This window comes from Heterodontus francisci, chromosome 34 (genome assembly GCF_036365525.1).
Source record: "Heterodontus francisci isolate sHetFra1 chromosome 34, sHetFra1.hap1, whole genome shotgun sequence".
NCBI classification, from domain to species: domain Eukaryota; kingdom Metazoa; phylum Chordata; class Chondrichthyes; order Heterodontiformes; family Heterodontidae; genus Heterodontus; species Heterodontus francisci.
In genome coordinates this window covers 5,068,638-5,090,464 of record NC_090404.1, presented here as the reverse complement: position 1 = coordinate 5,090,464, position 21,827 = coordinate 5,068,638, and the positions used below count along the sequence as shown (strand labels likewise).

The 21,827-nt window shown below is 44.7% G+C and overlaps 1 protein-coding gene across 2 annotated transcripts; it reads right to left on the bottom strand.

Annotated features, from left to right (window-relative positions):
- Positions 1-4,356: 4,356 nt before the first annotated feature.
- Positions 4,357-21,816, bottom strand: LOC137348945 (zinc finger protein ZFP2-like). 2 transcript variants are annotated; one of them, XR_010969145.1, is made up of 4 exons: positions 21,651-21,816; positions 20,764-20,880; positions 7,254-9,594; positions 4,359-6,638 (listed from the first exon to the last, which is right to left on the bottom strand). XR_010969145.1 is itself a non-coding variant. In XM_068014181.1 (3 exons), the coding sequence occupies exon 3, from the start codon at positions 9,256-9,258 to the stop codon at positions 8,500-8,502; it is 759 nt and encodes a 252-aa protein (XP_067870282.1). In that variant the 5' UTR covers positions 9,259-9,594; positions 20,764-20,880; positions 21,651-21,816; the 3' UTR covers positions 4,357-8,499. The 2 variants fall into 2 exon arrangements, 1 of the variants encoding a protein (XP_067870282.1); XM_068014181.1 differs by having other exon boundaries at positions 4,357-9,594.
- Positions 21,817-21,827: the final 11 nt, after the last annotated feature.

Here is a 21,827-nt window from a genome sequence, read left to right as displayed (position 1 = left end):
TCCCATTGGATTTCCACAGGGCTCAGCACTAGGCCGCTTGCTTTTTGTGGTATATATCAGTGATTTAGACTTAAGTGTAGGGGGCCATGATTAAGAAGTTTGCAAATGATACAAAAATTGGTCATGTGGATGACAGGAAGAATAAAGGGCGATATCAATGGACTGGTCAGGTGGGCAGAATAGTGGCAAATGGTATTCAACCTGGATAACTGTGCGGTAATGCATTTGGGGAGAACAAACAAGGCAAGACAATACACAGTGAATAGCAAGATCCTGCAAAGTGTAGAGGTACAGCAGTACCTTGGAGTGCATGTTCACAGATACCTGAAGGCAGCAGGATAGGTAGATAAGAGGGTCAAGAGGGCGTATGGGATATTTTCCTTTATTAGCCAAGGCCTAGAGTATAAGAGCAGTGAGATTATGCTGGAACTGTATAAAACACTAGTTAGAACCACCCACAGCTAGAGAACTGTGTACAGATCTGCTCTCCACATTAATGAAGTGTAAAGTAAGACTAGATGAATTAATTAGCATAAAACTAAAGCCAATTTGATAATTTATCATATAATTACAGTCAGTGTTTGACTAATTCAATCAGGTTCCAGGGGATAGTGAAATAGTGACACTAAAGGGTTCTGAATTTTTCAGTAAATTAAAATCTGAGATATATAGATAATGAGAGTTAAGTAAAACATTTAAGTTAATTCCGTCAAATAAAGTGACAACAGCACAAAGGTATCAGCTGACAAGTGAGCAGCTGAATGAATATTTATTTAAAATCTTAAGTTTATTCTAGTTAAGTCAATTAACAGACTAATAAATAAAGGCATGGCAGGGCATCTCAGTCCAGTGGAGTGTACATCCTGTTCCATGTGCGAACTCCAGGACACCTCTCGTGTCCTGGACAATCACATGTGCAAAATGTGTCGTCAGCAGCAGGAAGCAAAGGGTAACGGTCAAGAGGTGTTTTCGTGGCTGGAAGGCTGTTTCCAATCCGGTCCCACATGGCTCAGTGCAATATCAATGTGAGTATATATCAATGATTTGGACTTTAAAGTAGGGAGCGTGAATAAGAAGTTTTCGGCCTTGTGGTTGATAGGAAGAAAGCTGTAGGCTGCAGGAAGATATCAATGGACTGGTCAAGTGAACAGAAAAGAGGCAATTGGAGTTGAATCCAGAGAGGTGTGAGGTAATGCATTTGGGGAAGGCAAACAAGGCAAGGGAATACAATGTTACTGATAGAATACTGAAGTGTAGAGGAACAGAGAAACCTTAGAATGCAAGTCCACAGATCCCTGAAGGTAGGACAGGTAGATAAGGTGGTTAAAAATGCATACGGGATACTTTCCATTATTGCCAAGATATAGAATATAAGAATAGGGAGTATTTCCAGTATTTTTTAGATTTTTATGATTTAGAGATACAGCACTGAAACAGGCCCTTCGGCCCACCGAGTCTGTGCCGACCATTAACCACCCATTTATACTAATCCTACACTAATCCCATATTCCTACCACATCCTCACCTGTCCCTATATTCCCCTACCACCTACCTAAACTAGGGGCAATTTATAATGGCCAATTTACCTATCAACCTGCAAGTCTTTTGGCTGTGGGAGGAAACCGGAGCACCCGGAGGAAATCCACGCAGACACAGGGAGAACTTGCAAACTCCACACAGGCAGTACCTAGAATTGAACCTGGGTCGCTGGAGCTGTGAGGCTGCGGTGCTAACCACTGCGCCACATCACAGACCTGAAATGTTAACTCTGTTTCCGTCTCCACAGATGCTGCCAGACCTGCTGAATAGTCTCAGCATTTTCTGTTTTTTTACAAGAGCAGGGAGGTTATGCTAGAGCTGAATAAAACACTAGTTCGACCACAGCGAGAGATCGGTGTACAGTTCTGGTCACCACATCACAGAAAAGATATGATTGCACAGAGGATGTTGCCAGGAATGGAGAATTTTAGCTACAAGGAAAGATTGGATAGGCTGGGGTTGTTTTCTTTGGAACAGAACATGCGAATGGGAGATTTAATTGAGGTGTATAAAATTGAGAGAGGCCTTGACAGAGTGGATAGGACGAACCTGTTTCCCTTAGCAGAGAAGTCAATAACCAGGGGACATTTATAGTAATTTGCAGTAGCATGAGAGAGAAATGGAAAAATAATTTCACCTAGACTGTGCTGGGGGTCTGGAACTCACTGCCTGAAAGGGTGGTGGAGGCAGAAACCCTCATTACATTAAAAAAAAAACACCTGGATATATACTTGAAGTGCTAAAGCCTAGAGGTCGACAGACCAAGAGCTGGAAAGTGTACTGCACTGGATAGCTCTTTCTCGGCTGGCACAGATACAATGGGCAGAATGGCCTCCTCTGCTATAAAATTTCTGGCAGTTGGGGTTTGTTTTTGAAGTTAATAACCCCTCTTCCTGGGTTGAGTTCAATATTCTGGATAGATTTGAAATAAATCAGCTTTGTTTTAAACACCTTGTTGCAGATTTTTGTCTTTTCCACCTGAATGTCCCAGCTGCTCTCTTCCATGGTTCAGAGACCCTGAGCACAGAACAGAAGGCTCCTTTACAACTATGTTTAGAGTCAAGAAGAACAACAGTGAATGTGGAAATGTGCTGTCAAAGCAGAGATTGGTGTAAAACTGATCTGTTCCTGACAAAGTGAAATGGCAGGTTTAAGTTTCCAGTCTGAAAATGACTGTGGTAACTATTCTATGAAGATTTAATGTGTTTGTGTGACAGCTGTTAATTCATTTTTAAAATAACCCGTTTAAAGTAAGTTGGTTAAAGTCTGCATTAAAATAGCAGATGGAAGAGTTCACAGGAGCCTGTGAACTGCTGGTACAATTATACAACAGACATTTGATCTTCAGATAAAGGAGGACCTGCAGTGTGTTTCCTGCAATTCCCTGTTTTATTGTGTTGTGTCTGTCTGTGTTAGACACCAGGATAACTAAAAATACACAACCTGGAACATCCACAGGGATGTGATTGTGACAGTTTCTCTGGGATCACTCCCGCTGTGAAATCCCATCACTGACCCTGCTGAAGGTTGTAGGCTCAGGGAGTGGGGCCTCCAGGAGTGGACTGTAAGAAAGCTGAGTTTCAGTATCCTGACAAATATATGGTGAGGATCCAGAGGAATCCTTACTACCAGTGTACGTGAATGATTCCTGACTCCCTGATCTGTCTTACATTGAACCCAGTTTGGATCAAGATGGACTCAGTTTCCAGGAGAATAGGGACAAATATCACCCATAATTGAGGGAGACAAATTAGAGAAGCTCAGAGATCTTTGGAAAAGAAAATGGTGCACAATTGTGGTAATAATAGCAAAAGCTTTTCCAGCTACATCAGGAGTGAGAAGACGGTTAAAGATGGTTTCGAGCCACTGAGAAACAGTTCAGGACAGATTGAAACAGATTGCCAGGCTATGACAGAGCTGTTAAATGACTATTTCACATCAGTCTGTACTCCTGTGGATGCTCAGATTCCAGCTGTGGATGTGCTGTCAACAATAACATAAATATTAAATTAGAAAGGGATTGTCATCCTGGCTATAATAGGAAATCTCAATCTAGATGGTGCTCCAGGTCCAGATGATATCCACCCAAGGGTGTTTAAAGAGATGGGACGGGTGCTCTCTGAGCCCCTTGCCTGTATCTTCAACAGCTCAATAGTCAGTGATTGTTCCCCGAGATTGGAAGGTAACTCACGTAGTTCCCATTTTCCAAATCGAAGACAAATCAGAGCCAGGGAACTACAGGCCCATCAGTGTGAGCTCGATCACAGGGAAGATGCTTGAAGGCATCCTGAGGGATGCTGTTTCTGATCACTGGGGAAAAGAAGGAGCCATTAGAGATACTGAACATGGCTTCCAGAAAAGAAGGTCACATCTTATAAACTTGTTTGTGTTTTGTGAAGAAGTTGCTGTGTTGGTGGATGAGGGGAATCCGGTTGACATTGTCCACCTCGGGGTGTAATCCAACAACAACTTGTATTTCCATAGAGGGTTGTGGGGCTGGAGGAGGTGACAGAGATACTGAGGATCTGGTTGACATTGTCTATCTCAGGGGTGTCAAACTCATTTTCCATGTGGGTCTGATCTGATATCCTGGCACTGGGTGAGAGCCACATTCAGCAGAAGTTATTAAAATAGAGCTAGATGCAGATAAACTATATCGGTATTTACTGACAGTTAGATTTTATTCACTGCTTCTGCTGCTTCCGATACTTGGCACCTCTTAGCTTGAACCATCACATCAACACTTGAAGCAAATGACTGGGCTGAGGCCTGTCTTGGATAAAAACAACAAGAATTACAGAATCATAGAAATTTACAGCACAGAAGGAAACCATCAGCCTCTCGTGCCTGTGTCAGCCTAAAAAGTTATTCAGCCGAATCCCACTTTCCAGCTCTTGGTCTATAGCTCTGTAGATTACAGCACCTCAAGTGCGTATCCAAGTGTTTCTTTTAATGTGATGAGGGTTTCTGCCTCGACCACCTTTCCAGGAAGTCAGTTCCAGATCCCCAGCACTTTCTGGGTGAAAAAATTCCTCAACTCCCCTCTAATCCTTCCACCAATTCTCTGCCCCCTGGTTGTTTTAGTGTAACGGCTCTCTCATCTTCCATTGATTTCAATGTAATGAAAACTGGCAGTTGGAAACTGTCAGCATTTGAAAGATATTTACAAATAATTTGAGGTTTCTTACAATTGGTATCTTTCTCTATTCTGTCCACTCGAGGTGTTAGATAACCCTGTGAATATCGAGCTGGAGTATCGGGCCATGCTGTGTTTACTTGTTGTCTCTAAATATTGAATCTTGTGGTTTCGGACACCAGATAATCAAGCTCACAACAACAGATTGTCTTTTACTGACTTTATTATGGAATAGTGTAGGTCAGATGGTTTCACAGGTCGGCGCAACATCGAGGGCCGAAGGGCCTGTACTGCGCTGTAATGTTCTAATTCTAATTAAGAGCACTGCAATAATACAGACAGAGTATAGTTACCCGATCCGGAGAACAGAGATATTACAGTGGATTCAGAGCTCTTCTCCCCAGGTCTGATCGAACAAGCTACTGCTACACTAGTAATATTTATATTTAACTTCTTCACTACATTTGTGATTTGACCCTGATCAAACCATAACCACAATGATATCTGTGCATTGCTCTGACTGTGAGCACAAGGCTGTGTCATTATCACACACACATACTGTTTAATTGTTTCACATCTCCATACAGATCTCCTTTACACATCCACTTTCTACACAACTGCAGCAGACATGAGCAAGGATGTGAGGCTCATTAATCTATACCCACATTTCAGAACAGCAAAGGTTACATTGGAACAATTACAGGTAAAATACAGAGTAGTCCAGCAGCACACTGGCAGCTTAACAGAGTCTCATCAGCCTGCAGGCTCCTGTTAAATATATATTTCCTGAGTGGATTTCAATTTAAACCAGGTTTGCAGGTGTGATGCTGTACTTACACATCGAAGGTGAGAGAGATGCTGTGGGACACACACTAAGTCCAGTAGCTGAAAGTGATTAACAGGCTGGGTTTTGTGTTTAATGATCCCAGGCATGTTACCGATACCTTCCCTGGATCCCGAGGCTAGGAGAGGCACTCTGGAAGATATGGGGAGATGGGACTTGTCCATGCGAATAACCGGAGGTATGAGAACTGAAATAATCCAGAGTTAGAAAGGAGAAAAGGCAGATGAATGGAGCAGTCACTAACAGGACGTCAATTAGTCTCCTCTTAATTTATCCAAGGTAAGAACACAACGTGCTGTGTGTTTCCACCAAAACGGATTTATTTGACAGAGATCCAGAATATTAAACGCCAGCCCAGTTACAGGGGTTAACATCTGAAACAAAGGATGTGATTAACAGCAAAATCCAACCTCTGTCATCACGTGTGAACTCTCTGGAGTTTCAACATGTGTTGTGACTAAGTGAATCCTTTCCCCCACACAGAGCAGGTGAATGGCCTCTCCCTAGTGTGAACTTGCTGGTGTCTCAACAGCTACTGTGACTGAGTGAATCCCTTCCCACACACAAAGCAGGTGAATGGTCTCTGCAGTGTGAATGCGCTGGTGTGTCAGCACCTCACTTGTGCTTTTAAAGCTCTTCTCACAGTCAGAACATTTAAAAGGTCGCTTATCAGTGTGAACTTGGTGGTGTCAGCAGGGTGGATAACTGAGTAAATCCCTTCTCACACAGGAATGGATCAATGGCCTCTCCCCAGTTTGACTGCCGATGTGTTTCCAGCTTGGATGCGTAATTGACTCTCCCCACATTCCCACAGTTTCTCCGTGGCGTGGGTGTCCTTGTGTCTCTCCAAGTTGGATGGTCAGTTGAAGCCTCAACCACATACAGAAAACGTGTACGATTTCTCCTCGCTGTGAATGGTGTTTTTTCAGCTTGTGTAACTGGTTAAATCTCTTTCCACGGTCAGTTCACTGCAACACTCTCACTCAGAAGTGTGTGTCTCTGTGCTTTTCCAGTCACACTGCTGTTTGAAATCTTTTCCCAGGTAGAGCAGACAAATATTTCCCTTGGTTTGAGTTTCCTGTTTGTAAATCCTCACCTTCTAATCCCCTGTAAAAGGAGCTTACAAAAGCCATCAGTCAGGATAGAAATTCAGGATAGACAAACATTTCCCTTGGTTTGAATTTGCTGGAAATCTAAGCCCATCGAACCATCTGCACCATTTCTTTCCTCCACTGCCAATTTTCTCCCTCCCTCTACTCTGGCTGGGTTCAGTTCTCCAGTCCCTGTGTGCAGAGTGAGAAACAAATCAATGAGATTGATTGATTTATGTGAACCAAATGTATTTGGGACAAAGGCGGGTATATAGAGTTAGAGCACAGATTAGCCTTGATCTCACTGAATGGCAGAACAGGCTTGAGGGGCTAAACGGCCTCCTCCTGTTCTGATGAGTGGGAGAAAGAAGGGGACTCGGTCATTCAGGAAGCAGTTTTTCACAGAAAGGAGAGCAGAAACCTGGAACTCTCTCCCTGAAAAAGCTGTAGATACTCAGGATCAATTGGAGCTTTCCGGACTAAAATGGACAGATTCTTGTTAGGCGAGGGTATTAAGGGATTTGAAGCTAAGGTGGGTAAATGGAACTGAGGTATAGATCAGCCCTGATCTAATTGAATGGAGATGCAGACCCGGGAGCCTGAATAGTCTCCTCCTGTTCCTAAACATCCTGCCGATACTCACTGTCCCAGCTCACAGGGGAAGAGTGGCCACTTCACTGGTCCTGGAGCTCGAGCGGAGCCCGTGGAACTGCAGCCCTAGCGCGAGTCAGCATCTTCAGGAGAGGAGGAGAGAAAATGGTGAGAAACCCACAGAGTGCAGAGTGACAAAAGAAATGAGTCTCCTCCTCCTTCTCTTCCAGACTCATTGAGATCAACAATTTCAGATCAGAACCACTGCTATTTTTTCAGACTACAGCAGCTGTTGGTAATGATTCTGCTGCCGCTGCCATTTACACCTCCTCTACCCCCTCTTTTGTTGCTTTACTTGTGCTATTACCATCTACTTCTGCCTTGCACCATCCTCCCTTTTGTTATTTAATATTTCCTGCCTTCCACCCGATCACTGACACTTCCCTTTTGTTCTCTCTCACTTTTCCTGCCTCTGGATTTGTTCAAAACCTGTTACATCTCTAACTTTTCCCAGTTCTGATGAAATGTCTCTGACCTGAAATGTTATCTCCGTCTCTCTCTGTCTAAAGATGCTGCCAGACCTGCTGCAGATTCCAACCCTTTCCATTCTTATTTCACATTTCCAGCATCTGCAGTATTTTGCTTTCATTTATTTTAAATGGGTTAATGCCTGCCGTAAAATGGTGAACGGTCACATAAACATGTTCAATCTTTATTGAATCACTTCCACAGTCATTTTCAGATTGCAAACTTAAACCTGCCGTTTCACTTTGTCAGGAACAGATCACAGTTTTACACCAATCTCTGATTTGACAGCACGTTTCCACATTCACCGTTGTTCTTCCTGACTCTAAACACAGTTGTAAAGGAGCCTTCTGTTCCGTGCCCAGGAGCTCTGAACCATGGGAGCGCGCAGCTGGGACACATTTCTTACACACCTCAGGAATAACCCACACAGGGATTTGCTGTCAGTGGAGAGACAAGAAAGACCAAAGTGCCGTTTGTCCCTCTCAGTGTTGCCCTGAAGGACTGTGTCCAGGCTGAAGTTCTGTTCCTGCCGTACGATCCTCCCCCAGATTGTCTTTTCTGAGCTCCAGCCGGGTGATGCCACTCAGGTGGGAAAGACAAAAATCTACAATGTTTTTGAACCAAAGCTGATTTATTTCACATTTATCCCGAATATAAAATCCAGCCCATATGGTTTATCAGCAAAAAGGAACTCCACCTGTCAGAATGAACATAGTTCAGTCCTGGATGTGATTAACAGTAGTAATAACAGGAGAATCCAGCCTCTGCAGTCACTTGTGAACTCGCTGGTGAGTCACCAGGTTGGATGAACGAGTAAATCCCTTCCCACACACTGAGCAGATGAACGGCCTCTCCCCAGTGTGAAGTCGCTGGTGTGCCACTAGGCTGGATTTTTGAGTGAATCCCTTCTCACACATAGAGCACGAAAACGGCCTCTCCCCAGTGTGAATACGCTGGTGTGTCAGCAGGTGTGATGAATGGGTGAATCCCTTCCCACACACAAAGCAGATAAATGGTCTCTCCCCAGTGTGAACTCGCTGATGTTCCACCAAACTGGATGACTGAGTGAATCCCTTCCCACAGATGGAGCAGGTGAATGGCCGCTCCCCAGTGTGAACAATCTGGTGTTTCTGTAGGTTGGATGACTGAGTGAATCCTTTCCCACACACAGAGCAGGTGAACGGCCTCTCCCCAGTGTGACTGCGTTGGTGTTTCAGGACCTCACTTCTGCTTTTGAAGCTCTTCTCACATGCAGAACATTTAAAGGGTCTCCTATCAGTGTGAACACGCTGGTGTGTCAGCAGGGTGGATAACTGTGCAAATTCCTTCTCACATATGGAGCAGGTGAATGGCCTCTCCCCAGTGTGACTGCGCCGATGAATTTCCAGCTCGGATGGGTAATTAAATCCCTTCCCACAGTCCCCACATTTACAGAGTTTTTCTCCAGTGTGACTGCGTTGATGAATTTCCAGCTCAGACGGGTAACTGAATCCCTTTCCACAATCCCCACATTTCCACGGTTTCTCCATGGTGCGGGTGTCCTTGTGTCTCAGCAGGTTGGATGATCAATTGAAGCCTCATCCACACACAACACGTGCACAATTTCTCCCCGCTGTGAATGGTGTGATGTTTTCTCAGGCTGTGCAACTAGTTAAAGCTCTTTCCGCAGTCAGTGCACTGGTGTGTGTCTCGGTGCTTTTCTAGTCACACTGATGTTTGAAATCCTTTCCCACAGACAGAACAAACATTTCTCCTTCCACAAAGGCCGATGATATTCCAGTCCTGATGAACTGAGTGACTCGGTCAGATCTTCATGTGATCGTTGGTTTGAGCTTCCCGTCGGCAAATCATCCCCTTTTAATACCCTGAAAAAGGAGTTTACACAGAACATATAGTGTACGGACAGGCCATTCAGCCTAACCAGCCTGTGCTAGTATTTCTACTCCCATTCCATCTACTTCATCGTAGCCTTTCAGCAGATCTTTCTATTCCCTTTTCTCTCTCGTTTCCTTTTGAAAGCATCTAACTTTCTGCCACAAGCACTTGCTGCTGCAGCAAGTTTCACATTCTAACCACTCTGAGTAAACACACTGCTCCTTATTCCCCTTTCGGATTTATTTGTAACTCTTGTATTCATGGCCCCTGGTTTTGGATTGTCCCACAAATGGAAACATTCTCTCCACATGCACAAGGTCCCACATGGCAGACTGGTCAGGAAAGTAAGAGCCTAAGAGATCCAATAGCAAGTGGCCAGTTGGATCCAAAACTGACTCAATGTCAGGAAGCAAAACATAATGGTCGTTGGGTGTCTTGTGATTGGTGACTTAAATTTAGCTTGCATGATTAAGAAATTTGATGATACAAAAATTGGCCGTGTGGTTGGCAGTGTGGAAGAAAGTGGTAGACTGCAGGAAGATATCAATGGACTGGCCAGGTGGACAGAAAGGTTCAAATAGAATTCACCCCAAGAAGTGTGCGGTAATGCATCTGTAGAGGACTAACAGGCAAGGGAATACACAATAAATGGTAGAATTCTGTAAAGTCTAGAGGAACACTTTGGAATACGGGTCCACAGACCCCTGAAGGTAGGACATGTCGATAAGGTAGTTAAGAAGGCACATGGAATACTTTTCTCTATTATCTTAAATGGCGAGAAGCTGGGAAGTGTTGATGTTCAAAGAGACCTGGTGTCCTTGTTCATGAGTCACTAAAAATGAGCATGCAGGTGCAGCAAGCAATTAAGAAAGGCAAATGGTATGTTGGCCTTCAATGCAAGGGGATTTGAGTCCAGCAGTAAAGATATATTGTTTAAATTGTATAAAGCATTAGTGAGACCACACCTGGAGTATTGTGTACAGTTTTGGTCTCCTTATCTAAGGAAGGATATATTTGCCATAGAGGGAGTGCAGTGGAGGTTCACCAGACTTATTCCCAGGATGGCGGGATTGTTTTATGAGCAGAGATTGCAGAAACTGGGCCTGTATTGTCCAGAGTTTCAAAAAATGAGTGGTGATCTCATTGAAACTTACAAAATTCTTACAGGGCATGACAGGGTGGATGTGGATAGGATGCTTCCTCTGGCCGGTGAGTCTAGAGCAAGGGGTCACAGTCTCAGAATAAGGGGCAGTCCATGTAAGACTGAGGTGAGGAGGATTTTCTTCACTGAGGGTAGTGAAGCTGTGGAATTCTCTACCCCAGAGGGCTGTGGAAGCTCAATCATTGAGCATGTTCAAGACAGAAATCAAAAGATTTCTGAATACTAATAATATCGAGGGATATGGGGATTGTGGGGGAAAAATGGCGTTGAGGTAGATTATCAACCATGATCTATTTGAATAGAGAAGCAGGCTCGATGGGCCAAAGGGTCTACACCAGCTCCTATTTCCTATAATCCTATCCAAGGCACAGAATATAAGAGCAGGGAGGTCATGCCAGAACTGTATAAAACACTAGTTAGACCGCAGATGGAAAACTGCGTACAGGAAGGATGTGATCGCACTAGAGAGGGCAGAGAGTTACAAAGATGGACCAAAAATAGAGAATTTCAGCGACAAGGAAAGATTGGATAGGCTGGGGTTGTTTTCTTTGCAACAGGGGAGGCTGAGGGGGCGATTTAATTGAGGTGTATAGAATTTTGAGGGGCCTAGATCGAGTGGAGAGGAAGGATGTATTTTTCCTTCAGCAGAGAGGTCAATCGTCAAAGGGCATCGATTTAAAGTAATTAACAGAAGGATTAGAGGAAAACTAGCAGAATTGTTTTCATCCAGAGGGTGATGGGGGCCTGAAACTCACTACTTGAAAGGGTGGTAGAGGTAGAAACCATCATCCCATTTAAAAAACATCTGGCGATGCACTCGAAGTGCTGTAACCTACAGTGTACAGAACAAGAGCTGGAAAGTGGGATAGGGATGTACAGTTCTTTTTGACCAGCATGTACATAATGGGCTGAATGGCCTCCTTCTGTGCTGTAGATTTTCTATGTTTCTATGTACCCTGCCCAACCAACTCATAACTTTCAAGTCCTCTATGAGGTTACTGTTAAGTCTTCCCTTTTCTGAAGATAAATGTTGTGAGGCTTCCTGCCTCAACCACATCTTCAGGCAGTGCGTTCCAGATTCCAACCACCCTCTGGGTGAAAAGGTTTTTCCTCAAATCCCCTCTAAACCTCCTGCCCCTTACCTTAAATCTATGCCCACTGGTTAGTGACCCCTCCGCTAAGGGAAAAAAAGTCTCTTCCTATCTAACCTGTCAATGCCCTCATAACTTTGGAGACCTCAATCATGTCCCCCCTCAGCCTTCTCTGCTCGAAGGAAAACAACCCTAGCCCTTTCAGTCTCTCTTCATAGCTGAAATGTTCCAGCCCAGGCAACATCCTGGTGAATCTCCTCTGCATCCTCTCCAATACAATCACATCCTTCCTCTAGTGTGGTGCCCAGAACTGTACAGTGCGGCCTAACTAGCGTTTTATACAGCTCCATCTCTTATCCTCCATCCTCTTATATTCTATGCCTCGGCTGACAAAGGCAAGTATCCCGTATGCCTTCCTAACCACCTTATCTACCTGTGCTGCTGCCTTCAGTGATCTAACGACAAGTACACCAAGGTCCCTCTGACACTCTGTACTTCCTAGGATCCTACCAACCATTGTTTATTCCCTTGCCTTGTTACTCCTCCCAAAATGCATCACCTCACACTTCTCAGGATAAAATTCCATTTGTCACTGCTCCGCTCATCTTACCAGCCCATCTATATCGTCCTGTAATCTAAGGCTTTCCTCCTCACTATTTACAACACCACCAATCTTCGTGTCATCTGCGAACTTACTTATCATACCTCCTATATTCATGTCTAAATCATTAATGTACACTACAAACAGCAAGGATACCAGCACCGATCCCTGCGGTACACCACTGGTCACAGGCTTCCACTTGCAAAAACAACCCTCGACCATCACCCTCTGCCTCCTGTCACTAAGCCAATTTAGGATCCAATTTTCCAAATTGCCCTGGATCCCATGGGCTCTTACCTTCTTAACCAATCTCCCATACGGGGCCTTATCAAAAGCCTTACTGAAGTCCATGTAGGCTACATCAACTGCTTTATCCTCATCTACACATCTAGTCACCGCCTCGAAAAATTCAATCAAGTTAGTTAGGCACGATCTCCCCCTGACAAAGTCATGCTGACTATCCCCGATTAATCCCTGCCTCTCCAAGTGGAGATTAATCCTGTCCCTCAGAATTTTTTCCAATAGTTTCCCAACCACTGATGTTAGACTCACCGGCCTGTAATTACCTGGTTTATCCCTGCTGCTCTTCTTGAATAATGGTAACCACATTTGCTGTCCTCCAATCCTCTGGTACCTCTCCTGTGGCCAGACAGGATTTGAAAATTTCTGTCAGAGCCCCTACTGTCTCCTCCCTTGTCTCACGTAACAGCCTGGGATACATCTCATCTGGGCCTGGGGATTTATCCCCTTTCAGTCCCGCTAAAACAGCTAATACTTCCTCCCTTTCAGTGCTAACATATTCAAGTATATCACAATCCCCCTCCCTGATCTCTACACCTACATCGTCCTTCTCCATAGTGAACACAGATGCAAAATAATCATTTAAAACCTCACCTATGTCCTCCGGCTCCACACACAGATTGCCACTTTGGTCCTTTACGGGCCCTACTCTTTCCCTGGTTATCCTCTTGCCTTTAATATACTGATAAAAGGCCTTAGGATTTTCCTTTATCTTGCCCGCCAGTGTTTTTTCATGTCTGCTCTTCGCTCTCCTAATTACGTTTTTTAGTACCCCCCTACACTTTCTATACTCCTCTAATGCCTCCGCTGTTTTCAGTGCTCCGAATCTGCATAAGCCTCCTTTTTTGTTCCTGAACCAATACTCTATATCCCTTGACATCCGGGGTTCCCTGGACTTGTTGGTCCTACCCTTCACCTTAATGGGTACATGTTTTAAAACAGATCCTGTTTTATCATATTGAAATCGGCCTTCGCACAATTCAGTACCTTTATTTCTGGCCCGTCTTCGTCCTTTTCCATCACTACCTTAAATCCCTGAAATGTTCCCCCACTGACACTTCTACCAATTGTCCAGCTTCATTCTCTAGGATTAGGTCCAGTACTGCCCCTTCTCTTGTAGGACTTTCTACATACTGGCTCAAAAAGCTCTCCTGTATGCATTTTAAGAATTCTGCCCCCTTTAAGCCTTTTACACTAAGACTATCCCATTTGATATTAGGCAAGTTGAAATCCCCTATTATTACCCTATTATTTTTACACCTCTGAGATTTGCCTACATATCTGATCCTCTATCTCTCCCTGACTGTTTGGAGGCCTGTAGTACATTCCCAGCCAAGTGATTGCCCCCTTTTTGTTTTTAAGTTCTACCCATGTGGCCTCATTTGAAGAACCTTCTAAGATATCACCCTCCTTACTGCAGTAATTGACTCCTTGATCAACAGTGCAATGCCATCTCCGCTTTTATTCCCTGCCCTGTCACACCTGAAGATTCTATACCCTGGAATATTGAACTGCCATCCTGCCCCTTCCTCAACCATGTCTCTGTGATAGCAACAATATCATAATCCCATGTGCTAATCAACACCCTCAATTCATCTGTTTTACTAGTAACACTCCTTGCATTAAAATAGATGCAATCCAGCCTTGCATTTTTCCCTTGTGCCTTAACAGGTCTATATTTGCTCTGCCTTCCAGACTGACTCAGTTTCTCTTCTCTCTTTGTCTGAGCATCACCCCCTACTGTACCTCCACTCTGTATCCCATTCCCCTGCCAAATTAGTTTAAACCCTTTCACAACAGCACTAACAAACCTCCCAGCAGGGATGCAGGTCCTGTTCCGGTTCAAGTGCAACCCATCCAACTTGTACAGGTCCCACCTTTGCCAGAAACAGACCCAATGATCCAGGAAACTAAAGCCCTCCCTCCTGCACCATCTCTTCAGCCATGCATTCATCTGCTCTATCCTCCTATTCCTATACTCACTAGCATGTGGCACAGGGAGTAATCCAGAGATTACAATCTTTGAGGTCCTGCATTTTAATCTGCTACCGAGCTCTCTGAATTCTTGTTGCAGGACCTCATCCCTCTTTTCACCGAATTCATTGGTACCAATGTGTACCCCGACCTCTGACTGTTCACCCTCCCCCTTCAGAATGTCCTGCAGCTGCTCCGTCACATCCTTGATCCTAGCACCAGGGAGGCAACATAACCATTTGCGGCCACAGAAACTCCTATCGGTACCCCTTACGATAGAATCCCCTATCACCATAGCTCTTCCACTCCTTTTCCTTCCCTGCTGTGCAGCAGAAACATCTGTGGTGCCACAAACTTGGCTGTTGCTGCTTTCCCCTGGGAGGCCATCCCCCCCCAAACAGTATCGAAAGCAGTATATCTGTTTGAGAGGGGGATGGCCACAGGGGACTCCTGCACTACCTGCCTGCAGCTACCACTCCACCTGAGAGAGTACTCTCTCCAATGCCCTCACATCTTTCCTCAAGTGTGGCGCCCAGAATTGAACACAATACTCCAGCTGAGGATGAACTAATGTCTTATCAAAGTGAAGAAATTTCTCCTCATCTCAGTCCTAAATGATCAGCCCCTTATCCTGAAACAGTGCCCCCGTGTTAGAGATTTCCCAGCCAGGGGAAACAACATCTCAGTATCTACCCTGTCAAGCCTCTTCAGAATCTTCAATGTTTCAATAAGATCACCAATCATTCTTGTAAACTCCAGAGCACAGACCCAATTTACTCAACCTCTCATCATGGGTCAACCCTCTCATCCCAGGGACCAATTTAGTGAACCTTGGCTGCACTGCCTCCACTCCTTCCTTAAATATGAAGACCAAAACTGCACAGTATTCCAGGTGTGGTCTCACCAAAGCCCCATATAATTGTAGCAAGACTTGCTTATTCTTGTACTCCAATCCCCTTGTAATAAAGGCCAACATTTCATTTGCTTGGTGTACCTGCGTGTTAACTACTTGTGTTCCTTGTACAAGCTCACCCAAGTCTCTCTGAACATCAACATTTACAAGTTTCACACTTTAAAAAGAAAATCTGCTTTTCTATTCTTACGACCAAAGTGAATAACCTCACACATCCTCACATTACACTCCATCTACCACCTTGTTGCCCATTCACTTAAAATGTTCATCTCTTTACAGCCTGTGTCCTCCTCACAGTTTGCATTTCCACTGAGCTTTGTATCGTCAGCAAACTTAGATACATTACTCTCTGTCCCTTCATCTGTCATTAATATAGATCGTAAGTAGCTCAAGCCCCAGCACTGATCCTTGTGGCACTCCACTAGTTACAGCCTGCCAAATTGAAATTGCTCCCTTTATCCTTACTTTCTGCTTCCCGTCCATTCACCAATCCTCTATCCATGCTAATATATCACCCCCAACTCTATGAACTCTTATCTTTTGTGTGGCACCTTATCAAATGCCTTTTGGAAATTTAAGAACACTACATCTACTGTTCACTACTGTTCCCTACTCATTACATCCTCAAAAAACTAATAAATTTCCCTTTCATAAAACCATCTTGATTTGTTCGAATCATACTATGCTTTTCTAAGTCCATTGTTAAGACTTCCGTAATAATCATTTCCAGCACTTTCCTGACGACTGATGTCAGGCTAACTGGCCTGTAGTTCCCAATGTTCTTTCTCCCTTCTTTCTTGAATAGCGGTATTACATTTGTGAACTTCCAATCTGCTGGGACTGATCCAGAATCTGGGGAATTTTGGAAAATCAGTGCCAGCGCATCCACTATCTCTGCAGCTCTCTTTTAAAAACCTAGGATGTCGACCATCAGGCCCTAGGGATTTGTCAGATTTTAGTCCCTTGAGTTTCTCCAATACTTTTTCTCAGCTGATATTAATTACCTAAATTTCCTCACTCTTATTCGCTCCTAGATTACCCTCTATTTCTAGTATGTTACTAGTGTCTTCGAATGTGAAAACAGACACAAAATATTTGTTCAATGTCTCTACCATTTCCTCATTCCCCATGATAATTTCTCCTGTCTCTGCTTCTAAGGGACCAACGTTTATTTTAGTTACTCTTTTTTTATTAACGTGCAATAGCTCTTACAATCTGTTTCTATATTTCTGGCTCGTTTACTCTCATTCTACTTTTTCTTTTCAATCAACTTTTTAGTTGCCCTTTGCTGGTTTCTAAAAATACTCCCAATCCCCAGACTTGCTACTATTCGTTGCAACATTAAGTCTCTTCTTTTAATCTAATACTATCCTTAACTTCCTGAGTAAGCCGTGGACGGATCTTTCTCGCTGAGTTCTTGGTTTTCAGTGGAATGTATTTTTGTTGAACATTTTGAATTATTTCTTTAAAGGTTTCCCACTGTTTATTTACGGCCATACCTTTTAGTCTATTTAGCCAATTAACCTTAGCCAGCTCTCCCCTCATATCTATGTAATTGGCTTTGTTTAAGATTCTTGTTTGTGATTGGAGTATGTCGTTTTCAAACTGAAAGTGGAATTCAATGGTATTATGATCACTATTTGCCAGTGGATCTTTTACTAATCCTGCCGCACTGCACAATACTTGATCTAAAATACCTTTATCCGCAGTTGGTTCCACAACATATTGCTCCAGGAAACTGTCATAAAAGCATTTTACACCTTTGCCAATTTGATTGGTCCAGTCTATATGAAGATTAAAGTTCCCTACAAATCATTACATTCCCTTTGTTACACGATCCAATAATTTGTTTAATACTCAGTCCAACAGTATAACTACTGTTAGGGAGCCTATAAACTACTCCCACCAGCATTTTCTGACTCTTGCTATTCCTAATCTTCACCCAGACTGATTCTACTTCCTGATTTTCTAAGCCAAGATCCTTTCTCACTAATGTCCTTATGTCATCCTTTACTATCAGGGCGACTCCTCCTCCTTTTCCATTCCGCCTGCCTTTTTGAAATATTGTGTACCCCGGAATATTTATTTCCCAGTCTGGGTCACCTTGTAACCATTTTGCTGTATTGCTGATTAAATCTAAACCATTTATCTCTACTTATGCCACTGATTCATCTATTTTATTGCGGATGCTCCGCACAGTCAAAGTGACTTCAATTTTATATTTTATTACCATTCCCTGCAGGGTCCTTACTCTCTGATGCACTATTACCATTAAACTCTCTGTCCCTTCCTGTCCCACTCAGCTTGTCTTTACCCACATCAATATACTTTTCTATTGCCTCAACTTTCATCTTTGGATTTCTAAATTTCCCTTCACCCAAACCCTCCTTCCCCTCCGTTAGTTTAAAGACATTTTTGCCAACTCTGACCATATCTGCTGGTTTACTCTTTTGTTTGTAGGCTATGTCACTTCCTGTCACACCCTGGTTCCCATTACCAGTATCATTACCCTGCACCATTGCCTTGTCCTCTTGTCCTTTCTCTTTAACTTTTCAAATCTCCCCTCAGGTGAAACCACTGCACCCCCCACCTATTTCGTTTAAAGCTCTCTCTGCAGCCCTAGTATACAACTCAATAGGACAATGGTCCCAGCGTGGTTCAGGTGAAGGCCATCCCAACAGTACAGCTCCCTCTTTCCCCAGTACTGGTACCAGTGACCCATGAATCGAAACCCATTTCTCCCACATCAATCTTTCAGTCACATATTCAACTCTCTGATCATATTTACCCTAAGGCAATTTGCTCATGGCTCAGGTAGTAATCCAGATATTACCTTTGCAGTTCTGCTTTGTAAATTTAGCCCATGCTCATACTCCCTCAGCAGACCATTTTCTCAGTCCTACCTATGTCATTGGAACCCACATGCACCACGACAACTAGATCCTTCCCCTCCCACTCCAAGTTCCACTCCAGCCCCGACGAGATGTCCTTAACCCTGGCACTGGACAGGCAATCCAGCTTTCGGGACTCTCACACTCGGTAGCATAGAACAGTATTTCTCCCCCTAACCACACTGTCCCCTAATACAACTACATGCTCTTTTAGTCTCCCCCCAGTTGAATGGCGCCCTGCAGCACAGTGCTGTGGTCAGTTTGCTCATCCTCCCTGCAGTCCCTACTCTCGTCCACACAAATTGCAAGAACCTCGAACCTGTTGGACAAGTGCAAGGCCTGAGGCTCCTCCATTGCCAACGTCTGGATCCCCATACCTGCCCTCACTCGCAGTCACATCCTCCTGTCCCAGACCACGAACCAAACTGGAAGTAACTAGCCGAAGGGGTGTGAGTGCCTCCGGGAACAATGTGTCCAGGTGACTTTCCCCCTCCCTGCTGCACAGTGTCCGAATCTCAGACTCTAGCTCATCAATTCTGAGCTGACATTTACTGCAGATGTGGTTGCAGTGGATCACACTGGTATTCACCAGCTCCCACATGCTACAGCTGCAACACATCACCTGCCCTGCCATTTCTATTGTGTTTTATTTAACTAATTGGCTGCATTTTCTGACAACGCAACCACTAGGTGGCACATGCGCAAAATGCAGGCTCTTCAACTGGAACGCCAGTGTCTGCGACATTCAGGCAGCTGCAAGGATTAAAGATGGCGCTGATCAATTTAGCACAGGAAATACTTATGGCAAGATCGTTCTAGAAAACTAACCTTACATTAAGTTGGATGGAAGCCCAGTAATATGCTATGTAGTTATTGGATACTAACTGTAATCCTCAGATCCATTTAATATTCCAGTAATCCCATTAAATACAAAACGAATTTTATGATTGAATTTTCATTCGAAGATAGTGAATTGTCACCCCGATCGATGGAAAAGAAAATTGGGCAGAGTATAAAATGTGCTGCCAATTCATTATTGTGATTTGTTTATATGACTGACCAGGATTGATTTCACCTGAACGCAGCTACTAGCTCCCGCCCCACTGGCTGCTCCCCCCCCTCAGCTACTCGCTTTCTCCCCCTCCTCCCCCCACCTCTCAGCTGCTCGCTCCAGACCTCGCAGCTCCCCCTCACTCCCTTGGCCGACTGTTCCCCACTCATACCACCCCGCTCTCCGGTCGCTCGCTCCCGGCTTCCCCCCCACCTCTCCACCAGCCGCTAGCTCTAGGCAGAGCCACTTCCCTCCTCTCGGCCACTTACTCCCACATTTCATCAGTCTTCATGCGCCACACGAAGAAGCAAGGCGGGCCGCAATGGGTAACGGGGTGACATAGGAGTGAGTGACCGAAAGGAGGGAAGTGACTCGACCTGGAGCTAGCAGCTGGGCGGGGGGGGGGGGGGGGTGGGGGGTGGGGAGAGAAACGGGGAGCGAGCGGCCAACCAGAGAGCAGGGTGGCGCCATTGGGGAACAATCGGCCAAGGCTGAGGGAAGAAAGCGTCGAGGCCTGGAAGGGGTTTCCGAGGGGGGAGAGCTGCAGCCTCAAAATCTCCCATTCAGCCGCTTCCTCCAGCCGAGCGGGCAGCTGGATACCCGATGACGCTTTATTGCGCATGCACAAAAATGCACATGTGCGGATACGCGATGACGTCATCCCGCGGATGCACCACTTAGTCCTGGCAAGATGTAGCTGAGCATGTGCACAGCTTGGTGCACTCTGATAACGTCAGCGGTCCACTGCATCGTCAGGAGTCACTTTGTAACTAATTAGCTTTCAAGTTTATAAATAGCACTGATAATTTGTAGTTGCATTAAGTAGTTTAACTAGTTAACATACAAATTTAATAAAATATTTATATCTCCCCAGTACCAATTTAAACTACTGACCCAGTTTAGAAAGGAAAACAAACTTAAAATTCACCAACCAATCACCTACATGCACCCTAATTAATGCCTCTAGGCTTCAGCTCTCACTGACCTGAGTCAGGCCCTGCTGACTCGGGAACCAGTTCTAACTAGCTACCTAAGTAACTAACTGTGTAGCTGACACTAGCAGGCAGTTTGTTTATCATTGACCAAGACTGAAATAAACTACAATTTAATGTGAAAGTCAAGTTAATTGCGAAATGGAAACTTGACTAGATTTTAGAAAGAGATCAACACACTTACCAAATTCCCGAATTAAACACTCTGTCAGGCAGCACTCAGTCGTGGTTCTGTTTACATTAATCCAGAGGCAGTGAGTTCAAATCCTGCCGTGACAGTTTGAGAATTGAAAGTCAAAATCTGGAAATAAAAAAGCTGGTCGTCAGTAGAAGTGACCATGAAGCTGCTGGATTGCCTAAGAACGTTCATTTATGCAGCACCTTTCCAGACCTCAGGATGTTCCAAAGCACTTTACAGCCAATTAATCATCTTTAAAATGTGTACTCACTCTTGTAATGTAGGATAACGTGGGCAGCCCAAACTGTGCACAGCAAGATCCCACAAACAACAAAAGTCCAGTTTGTCACAAGTGCTCTAAAATTGATTCATTAATGCTCCTCGAGAGATGGAAACCTGCTGTCCTTACCTGGTCTGGCCCTGTATATGTGTCTGAAGTCTTACACTAACATGGTTGACTATTAACTGCCCCTGAAGTGGCCGAACGAGCCACTCAGTCGTATGAAACCGGTTCAAGGAGGCGGCCGCCCACCACCAGCACCTTCTCAAGGGGAGACTAGGGACAGGGTAATAAATACCAGCTTTACCAGCGATGGCTACATCCCAAGAATGAATTAGTAAAAACTTGCAGCCAGTCCTTTCCTCAAAGGGACTGGTGGAAAATCTGAAGCCCACCCACTGGAGACACCAAAACCCATCCAAGCTCAGTAATTATCAACCAGGTTTTCTCGCACCCATTGCCTCCGCCTCAAAGGCTGTGACATTAAAATCCCCGTGTTTCAGTGTTTTGGGTGGCCCCAGTCAGAGTGGTGTCCTCCCCAGGAGAGAGGCCAGTCCGGGACCTCCCACTCGAGCCCCAGGCTCTCTCCGCGGCCTTGCTCCTGGCCACTCACCTGCTGCTGCTCAGCTCGAGCTCGATGGCCCACCTATGCCGGCGCGCGTCGTTACCAAGCCCCGCCCCCGCAGCCATGGCAACGCCGGCGACCGTTAAACCGTCTCCCGTTCAAACTTCCTGATGCGAAAAAAAATCCTCCAACAATCGCCGCTCACACAGTTCGCACACGCGCACC

What these genes read in the sequence shown, in the direction of transcription:
- LOC137348945 (XM_068014181.1), bottom strand. Translation starts at nt 9,258, where the DNA reads ATGGAGAAACCGTGGAAATGTGGGGATTGTGGAAAGGGATTCAGTTAC.